General features: G+C 39.3%; 1 protein-coding gene across 4 annotated transcripts in view; it reads right to left on the bottom strand.

The window, feature by feature from the left end:
- LOC145993770 (uncharacterized) overlaps nucleotides 1-26,894 on the bottom strand; it is a 97,277-nt gene that overhangs the window by 12,927 nt on the left and 57,456 nt on the right. For 2 of the 4 annotated variants that reach the window (XM_083129546.1, XM_083129544.1), the window contains exons 2-6: nucleotides 14,893-15,070; nucleotides 13,356-13,518; nucleotides 12,339-12,722; nucleotides 11,405-11,474; nucleotides 8,969-9,045 (exon numbers count right to left, since the gene is read on the bottom strand). In XM_083129546.1, the coding sequence (XP_082985672.1) occupies nucleotides 8,969-9,045; nucleotides 11,405-11,474; nucleotides 12,339-12,722; nucleotides 13,356-13,518; nucleotides 14,893-15,036 (838 nt within the window). In that variant the 5' untranslated portion in view covers nucleotides 15,037-15,070. Of the gene's footprint in view, nucleotides 1-8,968; nucleotides 9,046-11,404; nucleotides 11,475-12,338; nucleotides 12,723-13,355; nucleotides 13,519-14,892; nucleotides 15,071-17,802; nucleotides 17,873-23,911; nucleotides 24,024-26,894 lie in introns of those variants that run through there. The other 2 variants (XM_083129545.1, XM_083129543.1) reach the window with 2 other exon arrangements.

Here is a 26,894-nt window from a genome sequence, read left to right on the forward strand (position 1 = left end):
ACGTGTTATGTGCAGACAATAATGTTATGCTTTCTTTCTTTTTTTCTTTCTCAAATATGGAATATATAATGATTAAATTACAAATATGTGCTCAGGCTCTCTCTGACTCTCGTTTTAGTAGTGTTTTATTTAAATATACTAATATATTGGCCTGTAACAGTCATAAATACGGATGTATTTATTTGGGCAAGAGAACGCGGGTTCATATTGTTGTTGGTTTGGTTTATTTTACTTCGCTTTTCTGCCACATTTGGTTATCGCGAAAATGAGGATTGAGTGATGATATGATGAAATTGGTGAAGGGACCTGATATGAACAATCCAGGCCAGGATTCGAATCCGTGATGAGTGCGCATTCTTGTCCTGTGTTGCAGTGAATAATGAAATAATTTGGAATGAAAAATGTATCTCAGAACTCAAAAAGTCAAATGAATATCATTGAAGAAACTACAAAAAAGTGTGTTGTGTTTTGTTTCCTGTCACCAAATCAATCAAGCGCGGGGGAGTGGTTATCACAGCGCGCTACGACACCAGGCGTTCCGGGTTCGAACCCCGACTCGGGCATGGGCGTTCCCTGTGCTCGTTCCCTTCATCAGTTTCATCGTATCATCTTCACAATTTACCAAATTTGACAAAAAAGCGACGCTAAGTAACAAAAATGAAATCAAATCATTGATTGATTGCTCAAATTGGTTTATTTTACTTCGCTTTTCCGCCACCTTTGGTACAACAAAATAGATGAAGGAAAACACACAAAGAACACAAATGGCCAATCCGAGATTCGAACCCAGGATCTCTGGCTTAGAGTCAAATCAAATAGTTTTTTTTATTTTCGAATGTGGGTGGGGGTTACGTGTACTTTTTTCTAGTACTCATTCATAATTTTGCAATCTTTTCCTGTTATTGACATTCTTCTTTTTTGAAGGAATACTGGCCCTAAAGGGTGTGACTCACAACAACCCCCACCTTGAGCACGCCACTGACTGCTACCCCAAGTGTCGACGTCACCGCACGTCACTGGGTGAGAGACTTCCTGAGGTACTCGATGAAGGTGACTCTAGATCTTGCGAATCATTATGGTCAGATATTTTGGTGTGGGTGGATGAAAGTGGACTAGGACCTGACTGACAAGCATCAGAAATGGAAAAGAAGTAGTCGGGAATAGCATTTGAATTTAAAGGATAAATGCCACAGACTCGGAAACCTGAAATGGAATTTCCAACAGAAGCAGCTTTATTCCACGCCGCACCAATGAGGAGAGCCTGCTTGGTATCTTGTGATATTTCTGTCTTTATGGGTTCTCATCCATGATGTTGCTTCCTTGTTGTAATATGATGTTACTGACTGGACCAAATACAGATCTGTCCAAGGGTTGAAGGGCTTGTGTAGTGTGACTTGGCAAACACAAAACGATAACACCAACTTCAGCCGCATACTCCAGAAGCTCTAATGCATGCACATGTGATGGATGGCAATCTAGGAGCTTTGCCTGGATGTTTCCTGGGAACGAAGTGTTCTTTGAACCATTTCATGGATAGATCAGCACTGATGTACGACGATTTAGGGTTCATGTAGACATCGGATCCTGGAGAAAGTCCATCAACGAATTCAGGTTTTTTATTCACACCTTTCATAATAAGAACAGGAGGAAGAAATGTTCCTTCTGCACTACAACACCCTATCAGCTTTACATTGTCTCCCCCTTCTTTTGGAGTCAATGTGTGCACAGTCTTTGAACCTTTGGAGGTCACAACCTTTCCAGGTCTGTTGATGAGTGGGAATCCTGTTTCATCGACGTTAAAAATGTTACCTGGTTTATTCATTAGATCATGTTCTTCCATAAACTTTTCTAGCAACGTAAAATAGTTTTCCACATCTTCACGAATCATTCCTTGAGCTCTGTTGATAGAGAGGCCTTGAGCTTGTCGCAAAGAAAGTTCAGGATTTCTCCTCAGAAAGGAATTTAACCATACGTTTCCTGCCATCTGCGATTCATGCGAGAACGCGTGTTTAATATTTAATTTTTCATCAAATTTGTACGCCAACACCCCTAACTGCTTGTCTGTCTGGAGCAAAATCTGCTGCACCTAGACGTTGAATATGGGAAACTAATTTTTTTTCATTATGTGCACCGAAAACCCCTTCAGGTCCAAGACTCTTCTTGGAGAAATCGCCTTTTTAAATCCTTCGACATATGGTTCTCGCTGGAATGCCGTAATATCGTTCAGCTTCTCTTTTCCCTATGTCCCCGGTTTGCACTCTGGTACATGCCTCTTTCAGGGTCTCATCAGACCACGAAGCCCTAGCAGATCTTCTTCTGTATGTGTTAGACATCTTGAAAAGAATAAGAAACGAGTGCTTAGAAACTTTTAGACAATTTAATATTTAAGTACACTCTATTTTACATAACTTATATACAAGCATAAATAACATGTGTATATTGTTGTGTTTGCATTGCATTCTTTGTTAAAATACATAGTCTACAGTACATGTAACACTGTGTTCAAAATATTCCATGTGTCAAAAGGTGAAATAAATGACACTGTACACCTTATAATATGAGGGTAAGAAAAGTGCGGCATCTCTCCTAACAGAAAAATGTGCGGCATCTCTCCTTAGTGTAACTGCGGCAACAATCCTTTTTCGCGAGGAGAGATGCCGCACCAGTTGTTTTTTTTCTGGTTTTGTAGTTTTGGTGCAAAATCGTGCGAAAGGTAATCGCAATACTCTAACAAGTATTCTATAAAATATTTGTCACGTAGAAGCTAGCGTACGCTCTATTACGATCTATCACACTTACCTTTCATAAAATTTTGACGGTCAATTCACCAGGAAATTTTCATATGAAGGCGCCTCACTCCTTTCCACTTCACTTGACTGGTCTCTACTGCACTGGCGTGGTGGAATGAACATCTGCCATCTGATGTGTACTAGGCAAACTACAGCATGTGCGGCATCTCTCCGCCTGCGGCGTCTCTCCTCGTTTTACCCTATACATTTTTTGTATTGCATTTATGGCATGTTAATTGTGATAAAGTCCCCTCTATTCCTTCACAAATGTTTTCTGTCAGCTTCAATGTCCCGTTACAAAAAGAAATGTAAACATTTAAATAAAGATAACAAGGGGGTATAATTTCAATCATAGGCGTAGCTAGAACTTTATATTTGGGTGTGCACAAAGAAAAAATGAGGTCTTGTACCTTTTTAATAGCATATTTTGCAACACAATCACTTGGCTCTTTAACTGCACTGATGTTTGTAAAGGAATATAAATTCACTAAATGACAGTGTTGAAAATTTCTGAATATATGTACTAGAAAAAATCAAATTGCATAGAAATTACACACACACAAAATGTTCATAAATGTTACAAACAAGTACATCAAAATACACGTAATCTATAACAAGAGACGTCTGTCAAAGGGTACAATGTTCTTAAACTCATAACCATCAATAGACTAAGCTTTTTCCTGTTCCACAAATAGCAAGAGCAGGGCTTCCAATCTATCCTGCTTCTGAGTTGCTCTTAATTTAGTTTTAACTTGGGTAAGCTTGGAGAAAGCTCTCTCACACGTGCAGCTTGTGACAGGTATAGAAGAAAAGCGGCACTGTATTACAGAGTATAGAATGCAGTAAATATCTTATTTCTCCAATGACATCAAAAAATCGAAAATCTATAGACACTCGTTTCATCATCGATAATGCACACGTTTGTACCAAGTAATGACATTTTCAACTTCTTACAAACTGCCGCTTATTTTCTCTCTTATTAAAATATCTGTCTTTAATTCTCTTTGATAAAGCAGCCCATTAGGGTGTGTGCCTAGGCACACCCGGCACACCCCGTAGCTACGCCTATGATTTCAATAATATTTCAGAATCACGAAAAAGAGGACTAACAAGTAATCAAACGTCGTTTCACGTACTGGCCGATAGATGGGAGTACCTACGTGCAATTTAGAGAGCCATCTACAGGTTAATTCTTGAAGTATGTTCTCATAGTAGCGTACGATGGGCTTGTTGCCGATTTTTACCCCCCCGTAAGAAGAAGTTGCAGTTACGGTCCTTTACATGTTATATGTATGCATGGTAGGGTATAGGATTTCTTGCCTATCCCTATCAGGCAGATATTTCTATGATAAATGATACTCTAGTTGGGTAGCATGGACACAATAGTACGTAATAGTAGGTCCCGGGTTCGATACCCGGTGGAGGCACAAGTGGTTCGGACCCCACTTTAAGCTGTAGGTCCAGTCCCGATTAGTCTTACTGTGCATAAAGTGGACTAAAAACACCAACCAACGTAATAGTAGGTATATATTAGAGTTGGAATATCATAATAGTTGTTTCCCGAGTGGTATTGTATGTATTGGTATTTTCGGGACACTTTTTTTTCCCCTTAGGTCGGTGATGCAACTTCAAAAAAAGTAGAACATGTCTTTTCTTTCAACATCGTCCTGTTAAATGTCCTCTCAACCTTCTTGAGTCTGCGGCCCGGTAATATTTTTTTTTTAATTCGATGCCCCGATACGAACAATTTTAATCGTAAATATCTCTTCATTTAAAAACTTTATACGTTAATTAATATGTCCATTGAAATGTATAATAAATAAATACATTATTGTCCCCCCCACCGTGGCCGTTTGTTCTAAGGCGCAAATTTTGGGCTCCGGGTAAGGGGGGCGCGCAGGTTCGAGTCTCCTGGAGGGAGGGGGGAGCGTAACAACTTTTCTCCTGAGATTTCCGCCTGTGTATGGAACCGGTGGGTACCCACCATCGTGAGGAAATTGTGGAACTATAGGAATGAGTAGCATCACCCGGCAAGCTACAAAAACGTGCTCCCACCTCGGCGAGGGGGGGGGGGGGGTAGTGAGGTCGGCAGTCGGTAGGTAGGCACTAGCCCTCACGGGCTGTTGCGCCAAGGATTATTATTATTATTATTATTATTAACGATAATAATAATATGTTTACCTTAGAAGAAAGAAGGATACATTTTGTACAGAAGATCTTAACTTTCCAAATAGTCAATGAATACTTTTTGAATAATATATCTTATAAAATTCCCAGATATTCCCAGAGATACATCTCAATTCTTACATGTCTAAAAAAGGCCAGAGGTTTAGTAGCTGAACCTGTTCAAACCTACAATTTGAATTTATGATGATGTAGGATCCACTGTATTATTTTATAATTAAGTATTCAATTCTGTAATTTTGAATGCCCAATTTTGACATAGTGATGTACCTGGTTGTCAAATCGTGCTCACCACTTAAATAAATATTATTATTAAATAAATTATGGCATAATTGTTGACAAGCATAAAAGTTGGTTTAAATCAATTGACAACGACTGGATAGTTTCCTTTGGCCAATATCATTGGTGCCGCCCCCCTTGGCGGAGTGGTTAGGACATCGCGCTACGACGCCAGGGATCCCGGGTTCGAATCCTGGCCTGGGCATGGATGTTTGTGAGTGTCCATTCATCAATTTCTTCACTCATCCCCATCTTCTCAAATTAACCAAAAGTGGCACAAGAAGCGAAGTAAAATAAAGCAAGTCAATCCATCAATTTGGTTAGTGCTTATTTTCAGGCCAGGTGGTTGGTAGTTTGCGCTGCAAGTCGCCATCTCCAGGAGAACTTCTAGCGGTCCGGAGGTTGAGAAACACCGCTCTAAACCATGCTTCTGATCGAGGCTATGTTTGCTACTCCGGCAAGGGGGTTGCAACTATTAGTTTCAAAGCGGAAACTTAGAAACATGGTTGCCTTGGGGTAGGGGTGGTGAAGGAACCTGTCCATTGACCTCCCGGAAATTGCCATCGTTCAAGTCACAAACAGCATAAAACTTGTTATTTTTATTGTTAATAACAGAAATAAAGTTCAGTTAGTTTATATTAGAACAGAATAACCATAGTAAATACTGCGCTATATCGATAAATTGAGAGTAAAAAAACAGGAACGAGGCCATGTTTTTATATTACCATAAAGAAATAATGGTTACACAGTTTTCAAAATTTTAAATATAACAGTTTTCTAAATTAGAATAAAATTAGTTTATTTTCATTAGTTTGTAGAGGAAAATAACCAAACCCGGACCCCACTCCCTAAGCCGGATCCCCTTCCTGTTTCCGTAAGTAGGTGCTGCCGCGTGGTCGCAATGGGCGAAACACGTCAAGAATAACGAAAAGATTGTGTAGGGAAGGTGTCAGCAGTAACGTGCAATTATCAGGTGCTGTAAGTCCGCCATGACTTGTTTTTGTGTGAATGAAAGTTTGTACATCGGTGCACAACAGTGGGAATTTTGCTAATTAAGAGAGAGATACGTAGCAATCTTGTTACAATTTAGACACTAGTAAGTATTGTACTTTGAAATTATGGTAATGGTTTGTTTGAAGATAGCTGCGTGTGGTTTTATTGTATAAACAATAAGACTCCACGAGTAAAATGCCCTAAGTAGGACCCCTCAATGAATGCCTAACATTACAATTGTAATTGAAGCAAAGGGTCGTTACTCGTTAGTAGAGTCCTTTTACATATTGTTTCAGATGTTCAAGGGAAAAGGCAATGCAGGTGGGACAAGGTGGGATGTCCAAAAAATGGAAAGGGCGATTGACGCAGTTAGGATATTGGTAAGTAATCCTATAGCGCTACAGCCCAATATTGGGCCCTGGCTTACCTACGGACTGCTGGCCCCCCTCCCACGTGGGCCACCAGGGGTTCGTGGAGATCTCCAGCCAGATTAGGACGGGTGGTCAGCCCGACCAACCCCCAGCCGTTGTAGGACGTCGCGACCGGATTACGCTCACTCACTCGGAGCTCCACAATTTCCTCACTATGGTGGGTTGCCACCGGCCCTATACACAGGCCGGAAATTCCCGGAGACTGAACCCGGGATCGAACCCATGCCGTCCCGCAACCGCCGTCCAAAGGAGGAGGACTAGGATATTGGTAGTCTATATTATATTACTTTTGTACATCTATATTCTTTATGCAAGCTCAATAAATGTACTTCATTTACTACATACCAGATATTTACATTTCTTTGCGTCTTTTCCAATTTTTGGAACTTGTTAAAGAAGGGGTCCGACTTTGGCCACTTTTTCTCCATTGTTACTTTTCGTCCCTTTTTACAGAAATGCTTAGGCCTACGGGCAAAGCATCATGCGCTTTAAGGTGGATTACGTTACTCACAACGTTAGCAAACATATCAAAGAACCCATTTTATTAAATTTCTAATAGAAATAATATGCCATAATGACACCAGGGATGAAAAACAAAACGGGGGTCCTGCTTTGGTCACTTTCCTCTACTATAGTTATTACTGAGTAATGATAATCAGAAAACTGATAATAACAATATAGCTGACCTTCGTGGCGGAGTGCTATCGACCTCCGTGGCGGAGTGGTTAGCAGAGCGCGCTACAACGCCAGGGGCAGGGGTTCTGGGTTCGAGTCCCGGGTAAGGCATGGGTATTTGTGTTCGTCCAGTTGATAAGAAACAAAGAAAAATGTAAGAATTGAAAAGTGTAAAAGTGAGAAAAAGAGTGAATGGTGGGGGATACCTCCGTATAGGGGGTATTTCCTTAAAAAAAAAAAAAAAAAAAAAAGAGTGCTTAGGTTAGAGCGCTACGATGCGGAGGTCCCGGGTTGGAATCCCGGTTTCGCCGTGGGTGTTTTTTGTGCATGTCCCTTCATCAGTTTCATCACATCATAACTCATTCTTATCTATTTGATTAGCCAAAAGTAGCAGAAAGGCGAAGTAAAATAAACCAAATGAATGACGATAATTAGAAGAATTATTGTTATTACCATTCAATTTTATCAACGGCTTCACCCCCTTACGACCATTTCTAGAGATACTGAGTAATATTTGGACAGCTGACCAGTCTAAACTAAATATATAAATTTTACGGGAGATTTTAGACCGAAGTAAGGTAAAAGTTCGGTATATCGGAGACACATTTCTTCATTTTTACAGAAGAAAGTACTTACGGAAATGAGTTTCTCTAAGGTTTCTAACGTTCGTCGAGGTATTTTCTTTCATCGTAGAATTTATTTGACCGGGTAATCGTGTATTTTGCAAGATAAATATATCACCGACGCACAATTGACATTGCTTTCCCGACGTGAAGCGGATGTGATGACGTAACCCCCTGTAAGTGTTTCAAACCCCCTTTTTTTTAACTATACTTGCCTAACCTAACCAAACCTTATCGGAAATGGTTCGTGGGGCTATCCGTGAATGGTTCGTGGGGCTATCCGTCAGCTACCCATGCATAATATACAATTTGCACATGACGAACACGATAGTAGGTATTTTTCGGTGAAGAAGGTTGTTGTTGTTGTTGATTTGGTGTTTTAAGTCCACTTTATGCACAGTAAGGCTAATCAAGACTGGACCTACAGTTTAAAGTGGGATCCGAACCACTATGAGCCTCCACCGGGTATCGAACCCGGGACCCCTTGATTACAAGGCCGGGACGCTACCACTGCGCCATCGGGGAGGTCCTAAGAAGGTTGGAAGCACTGCATACCCACTACGGTAGTCAACCTCAGCCCGCCATATTGTGTGTTACGAAAGCGAAGAAATGAATCAAAAGAAGTACTCTGTATGTGAAAATTTGTGTTTCTTTTCGTGTAAAAAGCATAATGGCAGCTTGAACTATGATCCGCAATACACAATTGGTAAGTACGAACCATGCAAAACACAAAATATCCGATTTTAATGTGTCTCCGATATACCGAATATTTACCCGAAGTAACAAGCGACACGTGACACATATCACTTGAGAACGAACCAATCATTACATTATCAACGTTTCACACCCTAGCGGCAAGACACGTTGCAGAAGTTGCGGAAGCCAACATTCGATTGCTGAAATCCTCAAGTTTCACGTCATGCTTGTCGCTTCGGTGTGATAACTCCCTAAGACACAAACTATTCCAGACAATCTTACCCAAAACTTTTCTTACCTTTGGCTGTTACACCTGAAATGTCATATTTAATGTCAGCTCCGCAACCAGTGCTCCACAATCCTAAGGTATTACATCTGAAATGTTAGAAGTGCAAGCTTTTCATAAGCTTTACTTGTTAGAGAATAGGAATAGTTTCAGTTAAACAGGCAGGTACACTAAAATCCAAAATTTCTTTACTTAGCTACGACTCTGACTAGTAGAAAAGAAAACATTACAAATATATTGTAATATTGCACATAATATACAGGTTGACTCAGTATAAAACCGACAAATTTTCAGAGCCTGCAGAGGATATCAACTTTTCTTGGTAACGGAATGCACGTCGAAGTCTCTCTTCAATACTACGAGCCTTCGAAAACTGTATGTATGGAACCACGTATTACACATTCACAGTTGTCACTGACATTTAACCCCTTCTGTCGGAAAACAGCAAAATTATCAGCCGGCATTTGCAGCGTGAATACTTCTGGACAGTGATTTATCTACACACACCCTAACACCTCCTCAAAATGTCCTTAACACCCTAGATGTTCCACAAAGCTCCAGTTTATGATCATTTTGTCTCGGGGGTGCCCTCCCCATAGCCGCCGACTTAGAGGGCTTTCTGCCCCTCACAAAATTCCTCAAGAAGTATATATGCATTATACATAAAAATATTTTTTATCTTTCCAGTACATGAATTGCTAATGAAATATATTATGATTCGTCTTTCTCGCGGTCTCTTTGCACATTTCGCATGTATTGCAGCATGGTGCCGAGTTGAAAAACTTTATTTTGACATATATTTTAGAAAAAATATGCCGGCCTCCTTTGCGGAGTGGTTAACACACCGCGCTACGAAGCCAGGGGTCTCAGGTTCGAGTGTTATTTATTTGTCCGTTCATCAATTTCATCGTATCATCACTCATCTTTATCTTCGCGATTAGCCAAAAGTGGCAGAAAAGCAAAGTAAAATAAACCAAATCAATCAATCATTTAGAATAAAACATATACATGTTGAATATGGAGGGGGCTCACTCCAACACAAATTTTGATGGCGCGATGTGCGCCATTAACTCCATCTTTGGGCATGACTGTTTTGGCTCTAAATTTACCTTTAGCTCTCCTAAATACGAACTTACACTCCTAGATGGAAAATTCTGGATAAATCTGTGCTTCTGGGCAAAACGAACGAAGCTGATCTTTAATATTACTGCATGTAAAAGAGTATGTAATAAAATTATGTAGCCCATATGCGGATGATTTAAGGCGAAAGAGCGAACACTGCACATTCATATTACACTGATGGCTCTCCTTGCATTGTAATGTTTCCACATCGTACAATAGCTTTTTAGATTGCTATCAAACAGATAAAATAAATTGAAGACTAAAATTGGTAAACGCTGTAAGTGCCACAATGATTCAAACACCGTTTTATACGTTAAACTGTGAAATGTGGCATGCTTTATAATGTGGTAAACGTGAAATGTGGCTGGTAGTCCTCTAAGTAGTTCGAAGAGCGTGATTTCCCAACACTTTCACTTTTGGCACTTACAACGTTTACCACTTTTAGTCCTCAATTGCAGAGAAAATGTGAATGTGTGCCTCGTGGTTGCATAGGCATAAAATCACCACTTTCGAGGGCTCGTAGCGTCGAAAGGTTGCTCTGCACGCAGTGGAAGTTTCGGCAGTTTTCATTCATTACTTTGATTCATAAAGGTAATTTTTAAAAACTTCTTGGTTCGTGCATTATTTCCCTGAGCAGTCTATGCAAGTGCCGTACCCTTATGGTGCATCGATTTCAACTTAGTGGTACTATATCTTTTTTAAAAAATGATAACACAGTTTGTTTTTAAGTCCACTTTATGCACAAATAGAGTAATCGGGACTGGACCTAGTGTTTAAAGTGGGTTCCGAACTACTATGTCCCTCCACAGGGTAGCGACGCCGGGACCCCTTGACTACGAGGCGACAACGTTACCACTGCGCCACCGTGAGACCATTTTTTAAAAGCCACATGGTTGACATGAGGGGGGGGGGGTCGCAGCGAATTCTCAAGAGTAATGTTTGTCATCATACTGTGCACAGAAAATTTCTTTGACAAATATTCTGATTAATTGGAATTTTTCTTTGTTCAAAATGTAACATGCCAATGAAAATTAGCAATTACGAAATTAATTAAATGACCTGAGTCATTGGGTTGGTTGATACCTAATTTAGGCCTAATTTTATATTTGCCAACTGTTACTCTTCATGAATATGCCATGACCTATTAATTTCAAAGAGACATATTAATTAATGTACAACATTTAAAACAATTAGAAAGGTATGTACGAGTAAAATTGTTGAGATAGAGACAACAAAGTTTTAAAAAAAAGAATTTAAGGATCTGTCATCTCATACAGCTTAAGAATCTCTGCTCTAAAAGTAGACTAATCGAAATGTAACACTTACTTTCTTCCTATACTAAAGCAGGGAGCCCTTCTCTTTGTGGAATCTGGGAGGCGTTTCATCACTTGCGGACCTTCAAATTGAAACAATAGATTTTGTTTAGAGACTAGAGTAAATTTTGAATTGTAGAAAACAACATGCATTGAATTTTAGGAATGGTTTCGGAGAAGAGACGAGACAAAACTTTTCGCAATCTCGGTCTTGTTTTGATCTGAAAATGCCTGTCTCGTTGTCGATCTCGTTTGATTGATTGATTGATTTGTTGTTTTTAGTCCGCTTTATGCACAGAAAGGCTAAACGGGACTGGACCTACAATTTAAAGTGGGATCCGAACCACTATATGCCTCCACACGGTATCGAACCAGTGGCAGAGAGATAAATAGGGCGAGAGAGAAAGCAAGAAACAAAGGAAATAAAAGAAGCGATCGAGAGAGAAGAGATAAAACGTGCTAGAGAAAGAGAGACAGATAGGAACGCGAACGAGAGAGAGAAGAAAGAGAATAATAGACAATAGAAAAGTCAGAAGAGAAAATGCTGTAGAAGCAATAATATACAAAAGAGGGAAGATTGTGTCTGCGACAAGAAGAAATGCATTCTAACGCATAGGAGTAAAGGAGAAAATCTATTGAAGTAAAAACAGATAAACAGGAGGAGGAAAGGCAATTATAATAAAGAAAGGAATTAGTAATAGTAATAATTTTTTCCAACCTCCAAGAAGGTCAAGTGATCCTATTGACCCTTCTGGACACGCCCCTGAATTATTCTATTATGTTAAACCATGGCCTTAAAATTATCGAAATGTGGAAAGAGAAAATTTTCAAGTCCTCTTTCCTCACTTCGACTACAATCATTGGTTGCAGACTTCTGAACCAACACGCTGGAACGATCATTTTCAAAACGAATGTAACATAGAAACAACCTGGAGGCATATACTTACTGAAATAAGATGGCAGCATGATTTCATTGGGTCCTGGTACTCCGAGATCGCAACCAATGGGCTGCGTTCTCTCATTCGCAACCCACTCGTACTGGTAGAACCCGGGACCAACTTTGTACTTCCTCCTTCTCGTAAGGTCAGGCTTTTCCCTCTTCTTCTTAGGTTCCGGTTCTTCCATTATAGACTCCTCATGAACAGCGACTATAACCTCATCCTCAAAATCCGTCTCTTCCACATGTCTTACTGCAACAACAGGTTTCGGTTTCATTTCTTTTTCTTCTTCTTCTTCCAACTCATCTTCAACCTCACCCTCACCTTCACCTTCACCTTCACCTTCACCCTCTCCTTCTTCCTCACCTTCACTTTCCCCTTCACCTTCAGAGCCTGCAAACAATCAAGAGTAAAGAGACTATCAGTATTGTTATGTTGCTCTCCATCCTCCAAGCACATGTTTATATGATGCTTTGCGATTCAATACATATAGGACTAAATGTTTCCACTGCTGTATGGTATAGGAAATATACTTTTCTACAGAAAGAGAGCAATGGAAAGAGAGAGAGAGACGGTGTGAGAGAGGCTTTATGATAATTTAGAAATAATAAAATCAGAATAAATATTGTTTTAATCTCAAGGAATATGTGATAATTAATTTCAAGCTGTTATTTATTAAGAATTTCGACAATAATATATCTGGGTCAGACATTTAAGGCTTGAATTTTTATTTCTATTTTTAATTGAGGACTAAAAGTGGTAAACGTTGTAAGTGCCAAAAGCGAAAGTGTAGAGAAATCGCATCGTTCAGCACACTAGTGACCTCTTTACACGCCCTTTGAACTACTTAGAGGTCTACCAGCCACTTTTCACGTTTACCACATTATAAAGCATGGCATATTTCACAGTTTAACGTGGAAAACGGTGTTTGAATTATTATGGCACTTACAGCGTTTACCAATTTTAGTCTTCAATTCATAGCCGACTTCCGTGGCGGAGTGAGTAGCAAAATCATGACAAACTTACCTTCATCTTCTTCACCTTCGGCTTCATCTTCCCAATATTCCTCCCCTTCCTCTTCTACTTCCCTTACTTCCAACCTTTCTTCTTCTAACTCATCCTCCAGATCGGCTGTTCCTTGCAGTTCAGCCATTATGGATTCTGAGAGGGTTAAGAGATTATCGGAGGCCTGTAATCCACAAAGGTCACTAGTGTGAATTTTTCGTTTCAATCACAGTTCAAGGGCGTTTGGAAGTACAATCTGTCTCGGGAATCTGTGCGGCAAGGCCGCGCATAACGGTAGAGAAGGGGAGAAAGCGAATGGGCGGAGCAAAGCGGTGCGCGCTGCTGCAAACGGCTGGTAGCTGAAACCTCGTTTTTCTCTCGATACACTTCGCCTCTCACGCGTTCATTGGTCGAGTCGTCTCTACTTGCGCAGAGACTTGTTTTCGTTCGCTTGCTCCAGAGACTCCCGAGATAGAATGTAGTTACTTGTAACGCAGCTACAAGCAACAGTTACATTTTCACATAAAGAGTAACGAAATTAAATGTTAGTTTTATGTACCATGAGCCAAAAGTGTACGTCAGCGCAACACTTCCTACGATTTATACTATTTTTAGAATGAAACAACCTGTAAAAATAGCATTTTAGAGCAAAATTGTAACCGAGTTTCATTTCAAATCAAGTCACTGTAACGAAATTACAAAGGAACTGTAACAGCAACTCAATAACTTTTTGCAGTGGGGTGCTCAAGGGAGGTGATGGAGGTCATAACCCCTCTGGCCCGGTAATCCTAAAAATAAAAGAACGTCAAAAGGAGGAAATGATGATAAAAGGGGGCTGGCTACCCCCCAAACTCTCCCTCTTTCGAAAATCCTACGAACACCACTGGCTTCTTGAAATGAATGTTCCAGTGACACAGCGCGAAAATTTTAAGCACACTAACTGATTTCTATGTAATTACACACATTATTCCAGGTTATGCCAACGAATTATACAAATAAGATTCTGATATTAACTCTTAATGTTATCTATATTACCGCGGTGGCTCAGTCGGTAACGCGTCTGACTACCATGCTAAAGTTCCCGGGTTCGATTCAGGCCGGTTCAAATTCGGGAACTTTTCTAACGATGGAAGCGGCCCCGGCGCCCACCCAGCGTCGAATAACATGGGTACCTGGGGGAAACCCTGGGGGGTAAAGGCAGTCAGGGGCGTGATGCTGATCACTTCACCCCCACTCATGACCGGATCAAGAAAGTGTGGGGCGTTACCCCCACACCCTCTATACGCCTTCATGGCGTGGCGCTAAGCACAGGGGAGCACTTTACCTTTTTTTATTATCTTTCAATCCATTCTACATATTCGTAGTGATTTATCTTAAAATTACATATATTTTCTGTAACACTGTAGCTATATTTAAAAAAGAAGGAAACAAAAAGAGACGAACAAAGAAAGAATGAAAATGAAACAAAGGCACAAAAAGAAACAAAGAAATAAACAAACAAGCAAACAAAGAAAGAAAATCAAAGAAAGGAAGAAACAAACAAAGAAATATATCTTACTTCCGCTTCTCCTTCCTTGGCTTCGGAGGCAGGAGCCTCCCCTTCAGTCGCCACGTCCTCGGTAGCAGCCTTCGGACCCTCCTCATCTTTTGGTGGCTGAGCGACAGGTTCACCACCCTCGGAAGACTCTGCAACCATCGACATTTTGACCAGGTTCTGTTCGTTCTAGCTGCAAATCCTGTGAAAGAAAAAAGAAGTGGGTGTTCAGAGTTTATCGTCATCAGACAAAAAAGGAAGAAAGGAAATATCGGTACCTACAGGGGTTAGCTGACTTTCTGGATATTTTGGAACACTTACTTCATTTTCAATTCTATCAGGGCGACCCTTGCAGGCAACGAAGCTCTGGCGTCTTGATTCTCAGCCAGTATGATCCTCTGTGGGGCTCGAGTTGTGATTGCCCCTTCACCCTTTTCATCTTCTCACCATTCATCTTCATCTTCATCTTCTCAATTAGCCAAAAGTGGCGGTTGTGTCCTAGTTGAAACAGTCCTAATTGCGAACAGTGCCTAAATCGTCCTAATTGCGAACAAATAAAAGTGAAGAAATACTTCCATGTCCTAATTGAAAAACCTGTTCTCAAAAACTAATAAAGGTAGTGGCTCAGAGAGACAGCTGGTTTGACTAGCAACAATAGCCAACCTGATTGACTTATCATGATGCATGATTATTATTTTATTATTTTTTTTTTTGGACGAGAAAGTGGCTAGGAGCACTAACAGGTATGAGAGGATTGATGGTACACATACATTTTTAAGTACAGTGTCATATGTTTTGAATTTGGATTTGAAATTAATAATTATATTATTAAATGACGAAGCTCTTTTCAGTTAAGAAGTGTGCAGTATGTAGTCGTTATATAAAATAGGCCACACTTTTATTATTAAATTATTTATACTTCGCAATGACTTTAATCATGACGAATTCACTGACCAGTCTCAAAGTCCCTGAAAACATTCGTTAAAAAGACACAGGAAGTGATAGAGGAAGTTGTAGGTCCAAAGGCAGAAATTGTGGTCGCAATTAGGACACTGCCCTTCCAGGTTAATCCTGTTTAGGCAGCAAGCGTTCGCAATTAGGACTGTTCGCAAGTAGGACGACACCAAAGTGGCAGATACGCGAAGTAAAATGAACTGAATCAATCAATCTTTCTTTTGGTTGTGCTCCTTTCCTCGTTTCTGTTTTTCCGTCCTTTCCACCACTTTCGACTTAATTCCTGTGTGTCAGAATCTTTCTCTTCTCTCTCACTTCTCTCTCCTCTTTCTTTTACCTCCTGTTTCCGTGTATCGTTTCTTCTGTCTAAAATTTTATTTCTGTCTTCCCTCTGGCTTATTTATTTTCCTTCTCTCTCTCGATAATTTCTTTCCTTTCTTACTTTCCTATTCTCCGTCACTTCGTTTCTTTCTTGCTTTGTCTCTTCCTCGTTTATTGCTCTCTCGTTTCTTCCCTCTTCTCTGTCTCTTTCTGGCTTCTTTTCATTCCGTCTCTCCCTCCCTCATTTCATTTTCTCTTACTCTCCTTCTCTATGTCATTGTTCTATTTTTTCTTGTTCATTTTCTTTTTACTTTCTCTTTCTTCCTCTGTTCCTTTCTATCTTACTTTCCATTTCTCTGTCATTTCTCTTTTTTACTTTCGCTATTGGTTATAAATCTACCCTTCTCTTACTGTCCTTTTATTTCTATTCTCTCTCCCTCTGCGTCTCTTAAAACATTTAACATTGAGACAGGTTGAGTTTGAAGCAACGTTTCACACGTCGAGACTCCAACATACCAGCAGAAAATAGTTCCGCTGAGACGGGTTTTATTCCAACCCAACCAGGGTGCGAAATCCTGGGTGGGAAAACGGGGATTCCCCCTCCACCAATAATCTTGGCATCAAAAATCCCCCCACGAAAATTTTTTGGGGGGCAGGAAGTTCATATTACAACAACAAGAGATACACAATTTGTTTTGACTTAAAATATACTTTACAAAGGATAATATTGAAAACCCACACTTTCTCTTTCAAGAAATCATTAGGAGATCTACACCAATAGCAATATGCACAATCAGTGGCGGAGATTGGGTTCCAAACTGTGGGGGGCAAGTTGCAAAAACGGGTGGGGGCACTGACAGTTAGTTCACTTTCCCTTGGTACATAAGTTTTAGCAAAGCGCGGGGGCAAAAGTGACAAAAAGTGCCGAAAACACTCCCCCCACGCCCCCTAATCGCTGCCATAGTGCACAATAGTAGTAGAACAGGAATTCAAGAGAAATATAAGTATGAAATCTAATTGATTTGTATCAATAGAAAGCAAAAACTAAACAAATACTATTTCAACTATTTTGTAATTTATTAACATCTTTAACCAGTTAATAAAGGAATATGTTTGCTACATTATAAATATCTGATATATTTAAAGGTAACAAATTAATTCCTGTGTATTTAATAATATATTTTTACATATTTCGTAATTTATATTTAATAACATTATAAATATGTATGTTATACATACACCACACACACACATATTTATACGTATATATCCCTATCAATATTCAATGATTTCACACCCTGGACCCAACTGTCTACTTGCAACATATCAGTTATTTAATTGGTGATGAACGGACAAAATAACGCATGTAATAACTGTTACGAACTCGAGCGGTTACAATCACTGAGCAGGCGAACTTGGAATCTTAGATCCGCTGACTGGCATCTCTCCCCCCCCCCCCCTTTCTGACTTCTCTTCGTTGTTTCTCTTTCCTTCTATCGTTACTTTCTTTTATCACTTCAGAACACGTTTTGACTTTGAGTCCATAAGAAAGTGCCTACGGGCACCCATGAATGCAACATAAATAAAATAACGTTAAAAAAGTCAAAACTAGACAATGCAACATGCAACATAGAAATATCGATACGTTTATAAATCTACCTGAATTTAGAAGCCAAAGGTGTCACTGGAAATTTAGATTGAGATTCCTGGCAAATTGATTTAACAAAAGAGTTTAACAACAATCGTGAATTCATTATGATTATTGTTTGTTGCGTTAGTTAATTGGCTTTAGACAAAAGTTGAACACTTTTTTGTGTGTGAACGAAAAATGCCACCTATTTGAAGTTTGACTCGTAATAGTTTTGTGTGTCAATTTTCTGAGATGAGGATGAGCTATGCAATTGATGAAGAGACAAAAGGAACACCCATGTTCAGCCCGGGATTCGAACTCGGGAACTTCGAAAGCCAACCACGTAACGAGTTCGACCACCTGTCATTGTACAGAATAACATGGGATTCTTTCTGTGAAAGATGGTTAAGAATTAAATGTTCCTGGATAATATGTCCATACGCGTCACAAGCTTTTAGCTATTCCTGTAGCTTGCTTGAGATGCTGCTTTAAGTCCACAGTAAGGCTAATCGGGACTGGACCTACAGTTTAAAGTGGGATCCGAACCACTTGTGCCTCCACCGGGTATCGAACCCGGGACCCCTTCATTACAAGGCAATGACGCTACCACTGCGCCATGGAGGAGGCCCCTATTGCTGTAGCGTAGTACGTAGTGCAGCAATAACAAAATATGCCCAATATTAACTCGACTACTTACTGATGTTCTATCATATGTGTGGATTATTCTGAAATAGAAATGTAGGCATGTAGGAAAAGAAGGATTGCAAAATAAGGGAAAGAAGACAGAGATAAATAAAGAAATAGAGGAGGGAAGATAGAAGTAATAAGATCAATATAAAGGTCATAAATTACGAGATATTTGGAATGCAAATGGATGCGAAATATGAGAAAAGCAGGGAAAGAGAGACAGTAGAGAGAGAAGGATCTTAGAAGACCCGTGAGCACTTTTATTTTAAAATGCCTTCTCTATGATGATATCATCGTCATGTACCATGAACATTTGTATTGAAGTTATTGATTTCATATGTGTGTGTGTGTGTGTGTAATGGAAATATGATCCAAAGTTAATGGAAACATGGCCTCCACTTAATGTTTCACGAAACTCACCATACTTATTCTTAAATTCTCGGGACTACATAACTGGGGTTACGTATACTTTTTTTTAGTAGTCAGCCCTCATCTTGCTATCTTTTCTGCCTTTGTCTTTCTTTTGTTAAATAATACTGGGCCAAAAGGGAGGGGTTATGACCCCACCACCACCCCCCTTGGCCACGCCACTGAATCGGAGACAGGTGTAAAAAAGGATAAAAGTACTGGTAGAGCATCCTTTTGATGGCAGACTTAACACCAACCAGGCTATATTGGATCAGTCTTTTGTTTTTAGCTTTGACATAACTAACGTCTCTGTTTCCAAATGAAAATATGTCAACCCTCGTCTCGTCTGCGCTTTTTGGAAGAGTGTTACGTGCACATCAGGCAACCTGTCAGGACCACAGCATGTAGGCGAAAAACGAGGGGGGAGAAAGCAAAGAAGAAAAAGAAGAACAAGAGAATATCGGCCGCGGAGTCCATGTATGGAACCTGAACCGCCCACTTGCAAGGGTGGGGTACCAGAACTGCTTCTACCCACGTTGCAAAATAATCAACATTTAAATTTCTCGACTCTTGCACCTGGGACGGGATTCAACTTCTTTGCGCTAACGTTGAACTTCTCCATGGCTCGTTAGAGTTTGTAACCGTGCAATGTTAGTTTCAAATTGAGACCAGCGTTGCAAAAACGCACAGCAAACCTGGTTCGTATTCCCACGCCATGTGAAAGATCAAGCAACTTTATTGGTGGAAAAGAAGTGTCCTTCTAGGAGTAATAGTCTCTTCAAGACTGTTGCTATGCCCCACTGGCGTAATGGACGGACCCTTCTTCAACGGCGCACTATATTTCAAAGTTCTTTCTAACAAACAAGCAAGACCACCCCGAGATAAGTATATTTTATTGCAAATACAGTAAAACCTCGTTAATCCAGACCCCAATAAGCTGGACTTCGCTTAATCCGGACAGGCAAAACGCAAAAAGAAAGCAGAATTCAAAGTTTTAAATGTGGCTAGAAGTCAACAAGATAACTTCCCAAGGAAAAGGCAGTCAACCACTGATGAAATTCTGTTTCCCGCAGACTTTGTACTGTACTGTATAGTCATAGGCGTGCGCACGGGGGGGGGGGGGGCAAGGAGGGGCAGTTGCACCCACTAATCATGAACGTCCGCAGATTTTTTCAACGGAGGGACAAGCAAGGTATTTTCCCTGGAATACATTACCCCGATAATATTGTTGCCCCCTTAAAAAACAACACTCGAATTTGAAATTATCGCATTAATGTAAATTACTATTACTGAAATCAAATTATACGTGTGAAGTATATACTTTTAGCTTGACATTCCATTTCTAAGGGGGAGGTGTAGCCATCCTTGCTCCCCCTTCCAGACGTCCATGTCCCTACATTATACTTTCATCTAGAAATTTAGTGAAGAGGAATCTTATCGCTGTTAATAAACGATATTATACTCTTTAAGAAAATAAAGTATTTTCAAGCCGATTAAAGATCAAATCAACTACGGAGGAAGGAGGTGCAGTGGCTCAACCATAGGGGAGGGTAATGCCCAACCTTGGACGGAAATCAATTCTAGGGGGGCAAATATTGAGGTAAAAGAAAGCAAGACTAGTAGAATATAAGAGTAGCAGGACAAAAGGATACTCAACATGGAATTAGTTTTCACGTCTTTCTTGCATTATTTCTTCCAGACGGCCAAGAGCACCTGCAGGGTGGCACAAGGGAAATTGCCCCCTCGATATCAAGTTTTATACAAATAAAAATACATTTCGTAACATTTTCTTGCTCCCTTCGCTCGCATTATCTGCTTGACTTATAGTCTTGTCAAGATCAGAGCTGTAGCTAGAGGGCGGCGGAAGTTTTGGCCCTGGCGCCTTAAGATCTAAATGAAGAAAATTGTAAAAGAGAGTGCCATGTCGCCCCATGAAATTTTTTGGGCCATATTAAATCAATATTGTTTTCAGTTTGAAAAACTTTGTATCTAAAAATTTTCTCGCTCGCAATTTTGTCCTTTTCTGTAAATTACCAGAAAAAGAAGTTAAAGTACTAACTACTTCAGACATTTAATGCTAAACAGTTTGTCTTAAGTGCTTGAACACAATTGTTTGGAGGAAAAGGAGCGCGGCACATATCAGAGACAATTTATTTATTCGTTGTGGTTTCTCTACGTTGCTGCATTATACCGAGTGTCCCACAGTTATTTCCCTGATTACAAACTTTATCCACTATAAGCAAGGTAGAGATGTGAAAGTGGTGCCAAAATGTTGGAAAACTAACCAACTTTTTTTTTATGCGGGTTTGAGTAACGTGGCTGTAGTGTAGCAGTGTCAGTGCCCAGAAAACTGGAAATGTTCACAAATCAGGAAAAAGCTCAGCATGTCCTCTGGTACCACGAGACCCGGTCACCAATAACAGTGCAGAGGAACTTTCAAATGTACAGATTTCTTTCGTCTAGAATATCTGCCATCAATAAGTTGGTATTTAAAAAATGGAATTTATCTTCATTCCCAAATCCTGTGAAGTCCAAGAAACATTGTATGGAAAGATGCCACCCGATGTGAAGAGCATTAATTCCGGATTCCTTGGCACTGACACTGCTACACTACAGCCACATTACTGAAACCTGCAACAAATAAACTTGGTTAGTTTTCCAAAATTTTGGCACCACTTTCACATCTCTACATTGCATATAGCGGATATGAATAAAGTTTGTAATCAGGGATTTGGACGGGATTTGGAAGGAAATATTAATAATCCTGACATTAGGGACTGGAAAAAATATCCATTTCTCGGTCATTTCGGGAAATCTTCGAAATTTCCTGATGAGGTGAAAATATCGAATTGTGCACACTATTTCCCCTTCCGGTGGTTGTTTTTACACTTCTGAATAAAACTGTTAATTTCAAGAAATTCCAGGCATTTAAAATGCAGAAAATATCAAGAGATAACCACTTTTTAAATAAGATTCTTTGGAATTTCTCGGCTGTTCGGGATTACGAAAAGTAGGAGAATATCATTTCCCGAGATCGGGATTTGACCTTCATAGTAATTCACACCCTTCACCCTAGTCCTTCAATATATCTACAATATCTAGAAACTAGGAATTTCAGATAATTAAGTCCAGAAAATCTTCAGTTATGGTGATCACGAAATTGATTACTTGCCCCCAGCTCCCATTGGTCATTTCGGTACTTCTAACCCATTGAAAGATTTAATTAGCAAGTTGGAGGATAGATGAATGTGAGTTTCATTTCCTAGCACACACACACACACACACATACATACATACATACAGTGCTGTGCTTTTCTTCTGGGGAGAAAGGTTGCGGTACTTTATAAGTTGTTTGTTATTGATTGATTGAATTTGGCGATTTTACGTCGCTTTTCTGTTACTTTTGGCTAATCGCGGTGCTGAGGATGAATGGCGATGCAATGAGATGGAAGAAGGGACAATAACAAATACATATGAACGACACAACACAATTCCTTCAGAGGATTATATTAGCTAAAGATCTAGGCGTCAGAGCCTCGCTGGTCTGCAAAATGCCGCCCAGGTTGTAGATGTTGACATTTGGGTGTCTTCAAAGACACCTCTTACCCACCTTTGTTTGTTATTGCGTTAATCACAAAACTACTCCAAATATGACATGCTCATAAATGATGCATCATGCACACACACACATGCATGACACACACACACACGTCTTGAGTTAAAAAAAAGCCGAATCCACCAAAACTCTCTGCACTTTCAGCGCTCCCAACCTATTTGAAAGATTTGATTGGCAAACTAAAGGGCAGATGCTCTAACACTGCTATGAGTTCCCGGACTGTAGTTATAATTTTAATTTTGTTGGGGGTTTAACGATATTGTTAGCTCCGGACGTACACATATATAAATCAGAGCTTGCGTCATCGTTATGGAATAGGACTATCCAGTGCAGTCCGGCAGAGAATGCCAATCAGGTTTGAAGAAACTGACCTCTTTGACGGCCATCCAGGTTGCTCAGCTTCATGTAGGAGGTCAATTTGCCTCGGCGATGCTGATTAACTGGCCAAGAAATCAGCGTTTGGTAATTTGGGATTTTCAAAATGCAACGTTCTCGACCTCCGCCCTACAATCTATTCCGAACACGTATTCCTCTCGTTTTCCACACTCTGTTGCACGTTTTTCTTGACAGTGGACAATGTTTTCCCGTGAATTATGAACTGACTGAAAGAAGCTGCACTCGATGCTTTTTTTTCTTACCAAAACGAACATTAAACGAATTGGATAGTACTGTTTGATTTACTAAGCGCAATGTCATTTGCTTACTTTCACACTTTGCAAAATTGATTTGAGTTTCTCTCACTTCTTGAAGAATAACAATGGTGTATTACAAAGCCAGCAGAATAACGGTGTTTGAATTTATTCTGCACAAATATGGTGTATAAACATTAACATTAGTGGATCCAATTATGACACTTGCATTGTTATACACACATATGCACACCAAAATAAGCACTACATAGACTGTGTAAATTAAGCTTTTTGCTTTGGGGATGCCCACCCAGTGGCGTATTTGTGACTTCATTTCGGGAGGTAGGTTATTTTGGGTATGCATATTTGTACATACATATATGTTACCAGTCAGTAGCCGGCTCCCGTGGCGGAGTGGTTAGCACATCGCGCTACGATGCCAGGGGTCCTAATCCCGGCCTGGCCATGGATGTTTGTGAGTGTCAATTCATCAATTTCATCACTCATCCCAATCTTCGAAAATTAGAGAAAAAGTGGCACAAAAGCGAAGTAAAATAAAGCAAATCAATCAATCATTACCAGTCATTAAACTAAACTGTTGCTATGCGGTTCTAAGTACTTTAGAGTTCTAACCTAGGCCATCAAATCTTATGATAACATTTATACATAATTTAGAAACAGTATGTTTACATTCTAAGAAAACGCAAACTCATATACAAACAAGAGCTATCGAACTAGTAATACCGAAAACTTGACCAACTTGCCATTGCCAAGTTAACTTACATCTATCTAACTTACCTACACGTTTCTTATGAACACTTTAATACATGTAAAATATCAAGTGGAAAACAGCCTGCAGAATGATGTTCTTCTTTAATCCACAATGCTGCATACTTTTAGCCAGAGACATCTTTAATAACTGAACCATTACTGAACACGAATGTTTTTTTCAATTGAGTTTGTTACATAATTAAGAAGCAGGGTGCGAAATCATTTAAAACATGCATATAAATTATTCGATATACATATTTATAATGTTATTAAAAGTAAAAATAAATTGCTAAATTAGTAATTAAAAATAGTATTATTATTAATTACACAAAAAGAAATAAATTTGTTACTTTTATGTATATCAGATATTATAAAGTAGCAAACTACGTCCTTTACTAACTGGTTAAAGATGTTAATAAATTATGAAATAGTTGAAGTGGTTTTATCATGTGTAAGTTTTTATTTAGTTTTTGATTTTATGTTAATATAAATCAATTAGATTTCATAGTAATTATTGTTTTGCTTACAGGCCGAAACCAAGTGTTAGGTAATAATCAAAATCTAATTATTGATAACAACTCGTTTGAACCAGTTTCCAAATTCAAATACTTAGGAGTAATATTAACAAATGAAAATTATATTATAGAGGAAATAAAAAGTAGGCTTAATTCAGGAAATGCATGTTACTTCTCTCTTCATAAACTTTTGTGTTCTCGTTAAATATCTAAGAAACTAAAAGTTAAAATATACAAAATAGTAATTTTGCCTGTAGTATTATATGGATGTGAAACTTGGTCCCTTACATTGAAAGAGGAACATAAATTGAGAGTATTTGAAAAAAAGATCCTTAGGAAAATCTTTGGACCTAAAAGGGATGAGGATACAGGTGAGTGGAGAAGGTTACATTATTTAGAACTACATAATTTGTATTCATGTCCAGATATTATTAGAATAATTAAATCAAGAAGACTTAGGTGGGCAGGCCATGTGGCACGAATGGGAGAGAAAAGAGGAGTTTGCAGGATTCTTGTTGGGAAACCTGATGGTGAGAGACCTGTAGGAAGGCCAAGACGAAGATGGAGGGACAACGTTGAGATGGACCTAAAGGAAATCGGTAGTGATGGCAAGGAGTATATAGATATTGTTCAAGATAGGGACAGATGGAAGACCTGTGTTGCTGCAGCCATGAACCTTCGGGTTTAAGAAGGCTAGAGAGTTAGTTACTTAGTTAGTTATTGTTTTGCATTCTTGTTTTACTTATATTGTGCGTATTGATATAGATTTGTTAACGATCTCTTGAGAGAGTAAAAGCATTGAACACTCACAACTACACTAATTTGTGTATGTTTTCGATATTATTCTTAGTACAGTATATTTGATAAAAACATCCCTGACAGGGATAATAATAATTTACTTTTGTCGCGGATAAATTTTGTTGTGGGGGGGATCCCCTTCATTCCCCATTAATTCGCATACTGACTATATATTGTGTGGGCATGAGAAATTATATTTTAGAACAGCCTAACTTTATGCGGCACTGCATGGTTCTATCAGAAAATGCATTCCAAGTGAACCCAGGTGTGTTATGTACAGTGGGATCCATGAGTATTACCGTGCAAATTGTCCATGACTATTTTCATTACTTTTTCTCTTACATCCTATGTGTTTTTAAGCAATGGATTTTTATGTATGCTGGTGAAGAAGTTGTCAACAGCTTGTTTTGAGTTTTCTTTTAATTCTTGAACCTGTTATTGGGTCAAATAAAGTGAACGAACATGGTGATGGACAATTTGCAAGGTAATACTCATGGATCCCAGTACCATGCCATATTTCAAATTTTGCAATCAAGACTTCAAAACAACCATAAGTAGATTAGCCTTAATTGGAATAGCTACCACGAATAGTTAAACCCACACACTATTATCCACTTCGTACCATATGTATGCCAATACCTAACTGAGCATTCTTAATTGAGATTTATAATGAAATTTGTTGAGCGTAGGTAGCAGTGTAGCCAGAAATACCGGTAAAGAGGTTCAACTTCGGCAGTAACCTTCCACGACCACTTTCTTGGTCCTTTTTGGCTTCCACGCTGTCGTCCTTTGGACAGAGAATAGTGCAAGTAATCCATCCAGTATTGTCATGATTGCACTGACGTCACAATTCCCTATTTGGAAGGAAAAATCGTTGAGTGCGACACCCTCCATGCCAGTTTGGCTTTCGTTGATGCGAGTTCGATAAGAAGCTGCCGCTGCAAGTTTGAAATTAAAAGACTCGGAGCCGTTTGCTCATGTTGATGCCATTAGTTTATCGCCTTACAAATCGACTTCGGGAGGGAACGAAGAACCTGTTGTGTGTCTGGTCCAGAATGGATTTATCGTCAATTTAAAAGAAGAAAACAGCTTCGCGAGACTCGTTGCCGCCTTCAAGAATCGTTAAGGCCATTGAGACTGATTTTTTCACTGTTTCATTTTCTTGCTCGTTTTGTTTCCATGAACAGTCGTCCATAAGCCAAACTCCAAACTATGATGACAATGTTTTTTCACCAATAAAGTGAAATACATTGTTGTTCTCCTTTAGTTTTTTTAAAAAACGTTTCACAACTTCAATACAGAAGAAACTTTTAAGATTGTAGGAATAATATTACTCACAAAGTTTATGTGATTTCACCTGCAAAAATTTAAAAGATATATGAGAAATGATTGCGTCAGTCAAGCTGCACCAATAAGATTATTTGTACTACAAATAATAGAATATGTTTGCACGGACGTCCGGAAGAGGGGGCAAGGGAAGGCCGCCCCATCTGGAAAATGAATGTCCACCTGAAAATTATATATTTAACACATAATTTAATTTCAGCCACAGTAATTTATGTTAATTATTATACATACGTTGAAGGAACATGATAATTTCAGACTGAAATAGTGCTTTTTGAGGGACCATCACTATGATGAGGAAAAATATGCCTCCTTGTTCCCCCTCCTGGAAAAAAATTACCTTGCTTGCCCCT

This window comes from Lepisma saccharinum, chromosome 10 (assembly GCF_977018435.1).
Source record: "Lepisma saccharinum chromosome 10, izLepSacc3.1, whole genome shotgun sequence".
Lineage (NCBI taxonomy): Eukaryota > Metazoa > Arthropoda > Insecta > Zygentoma > Lepismatidae > Lepisma > Lepisma saccharinum.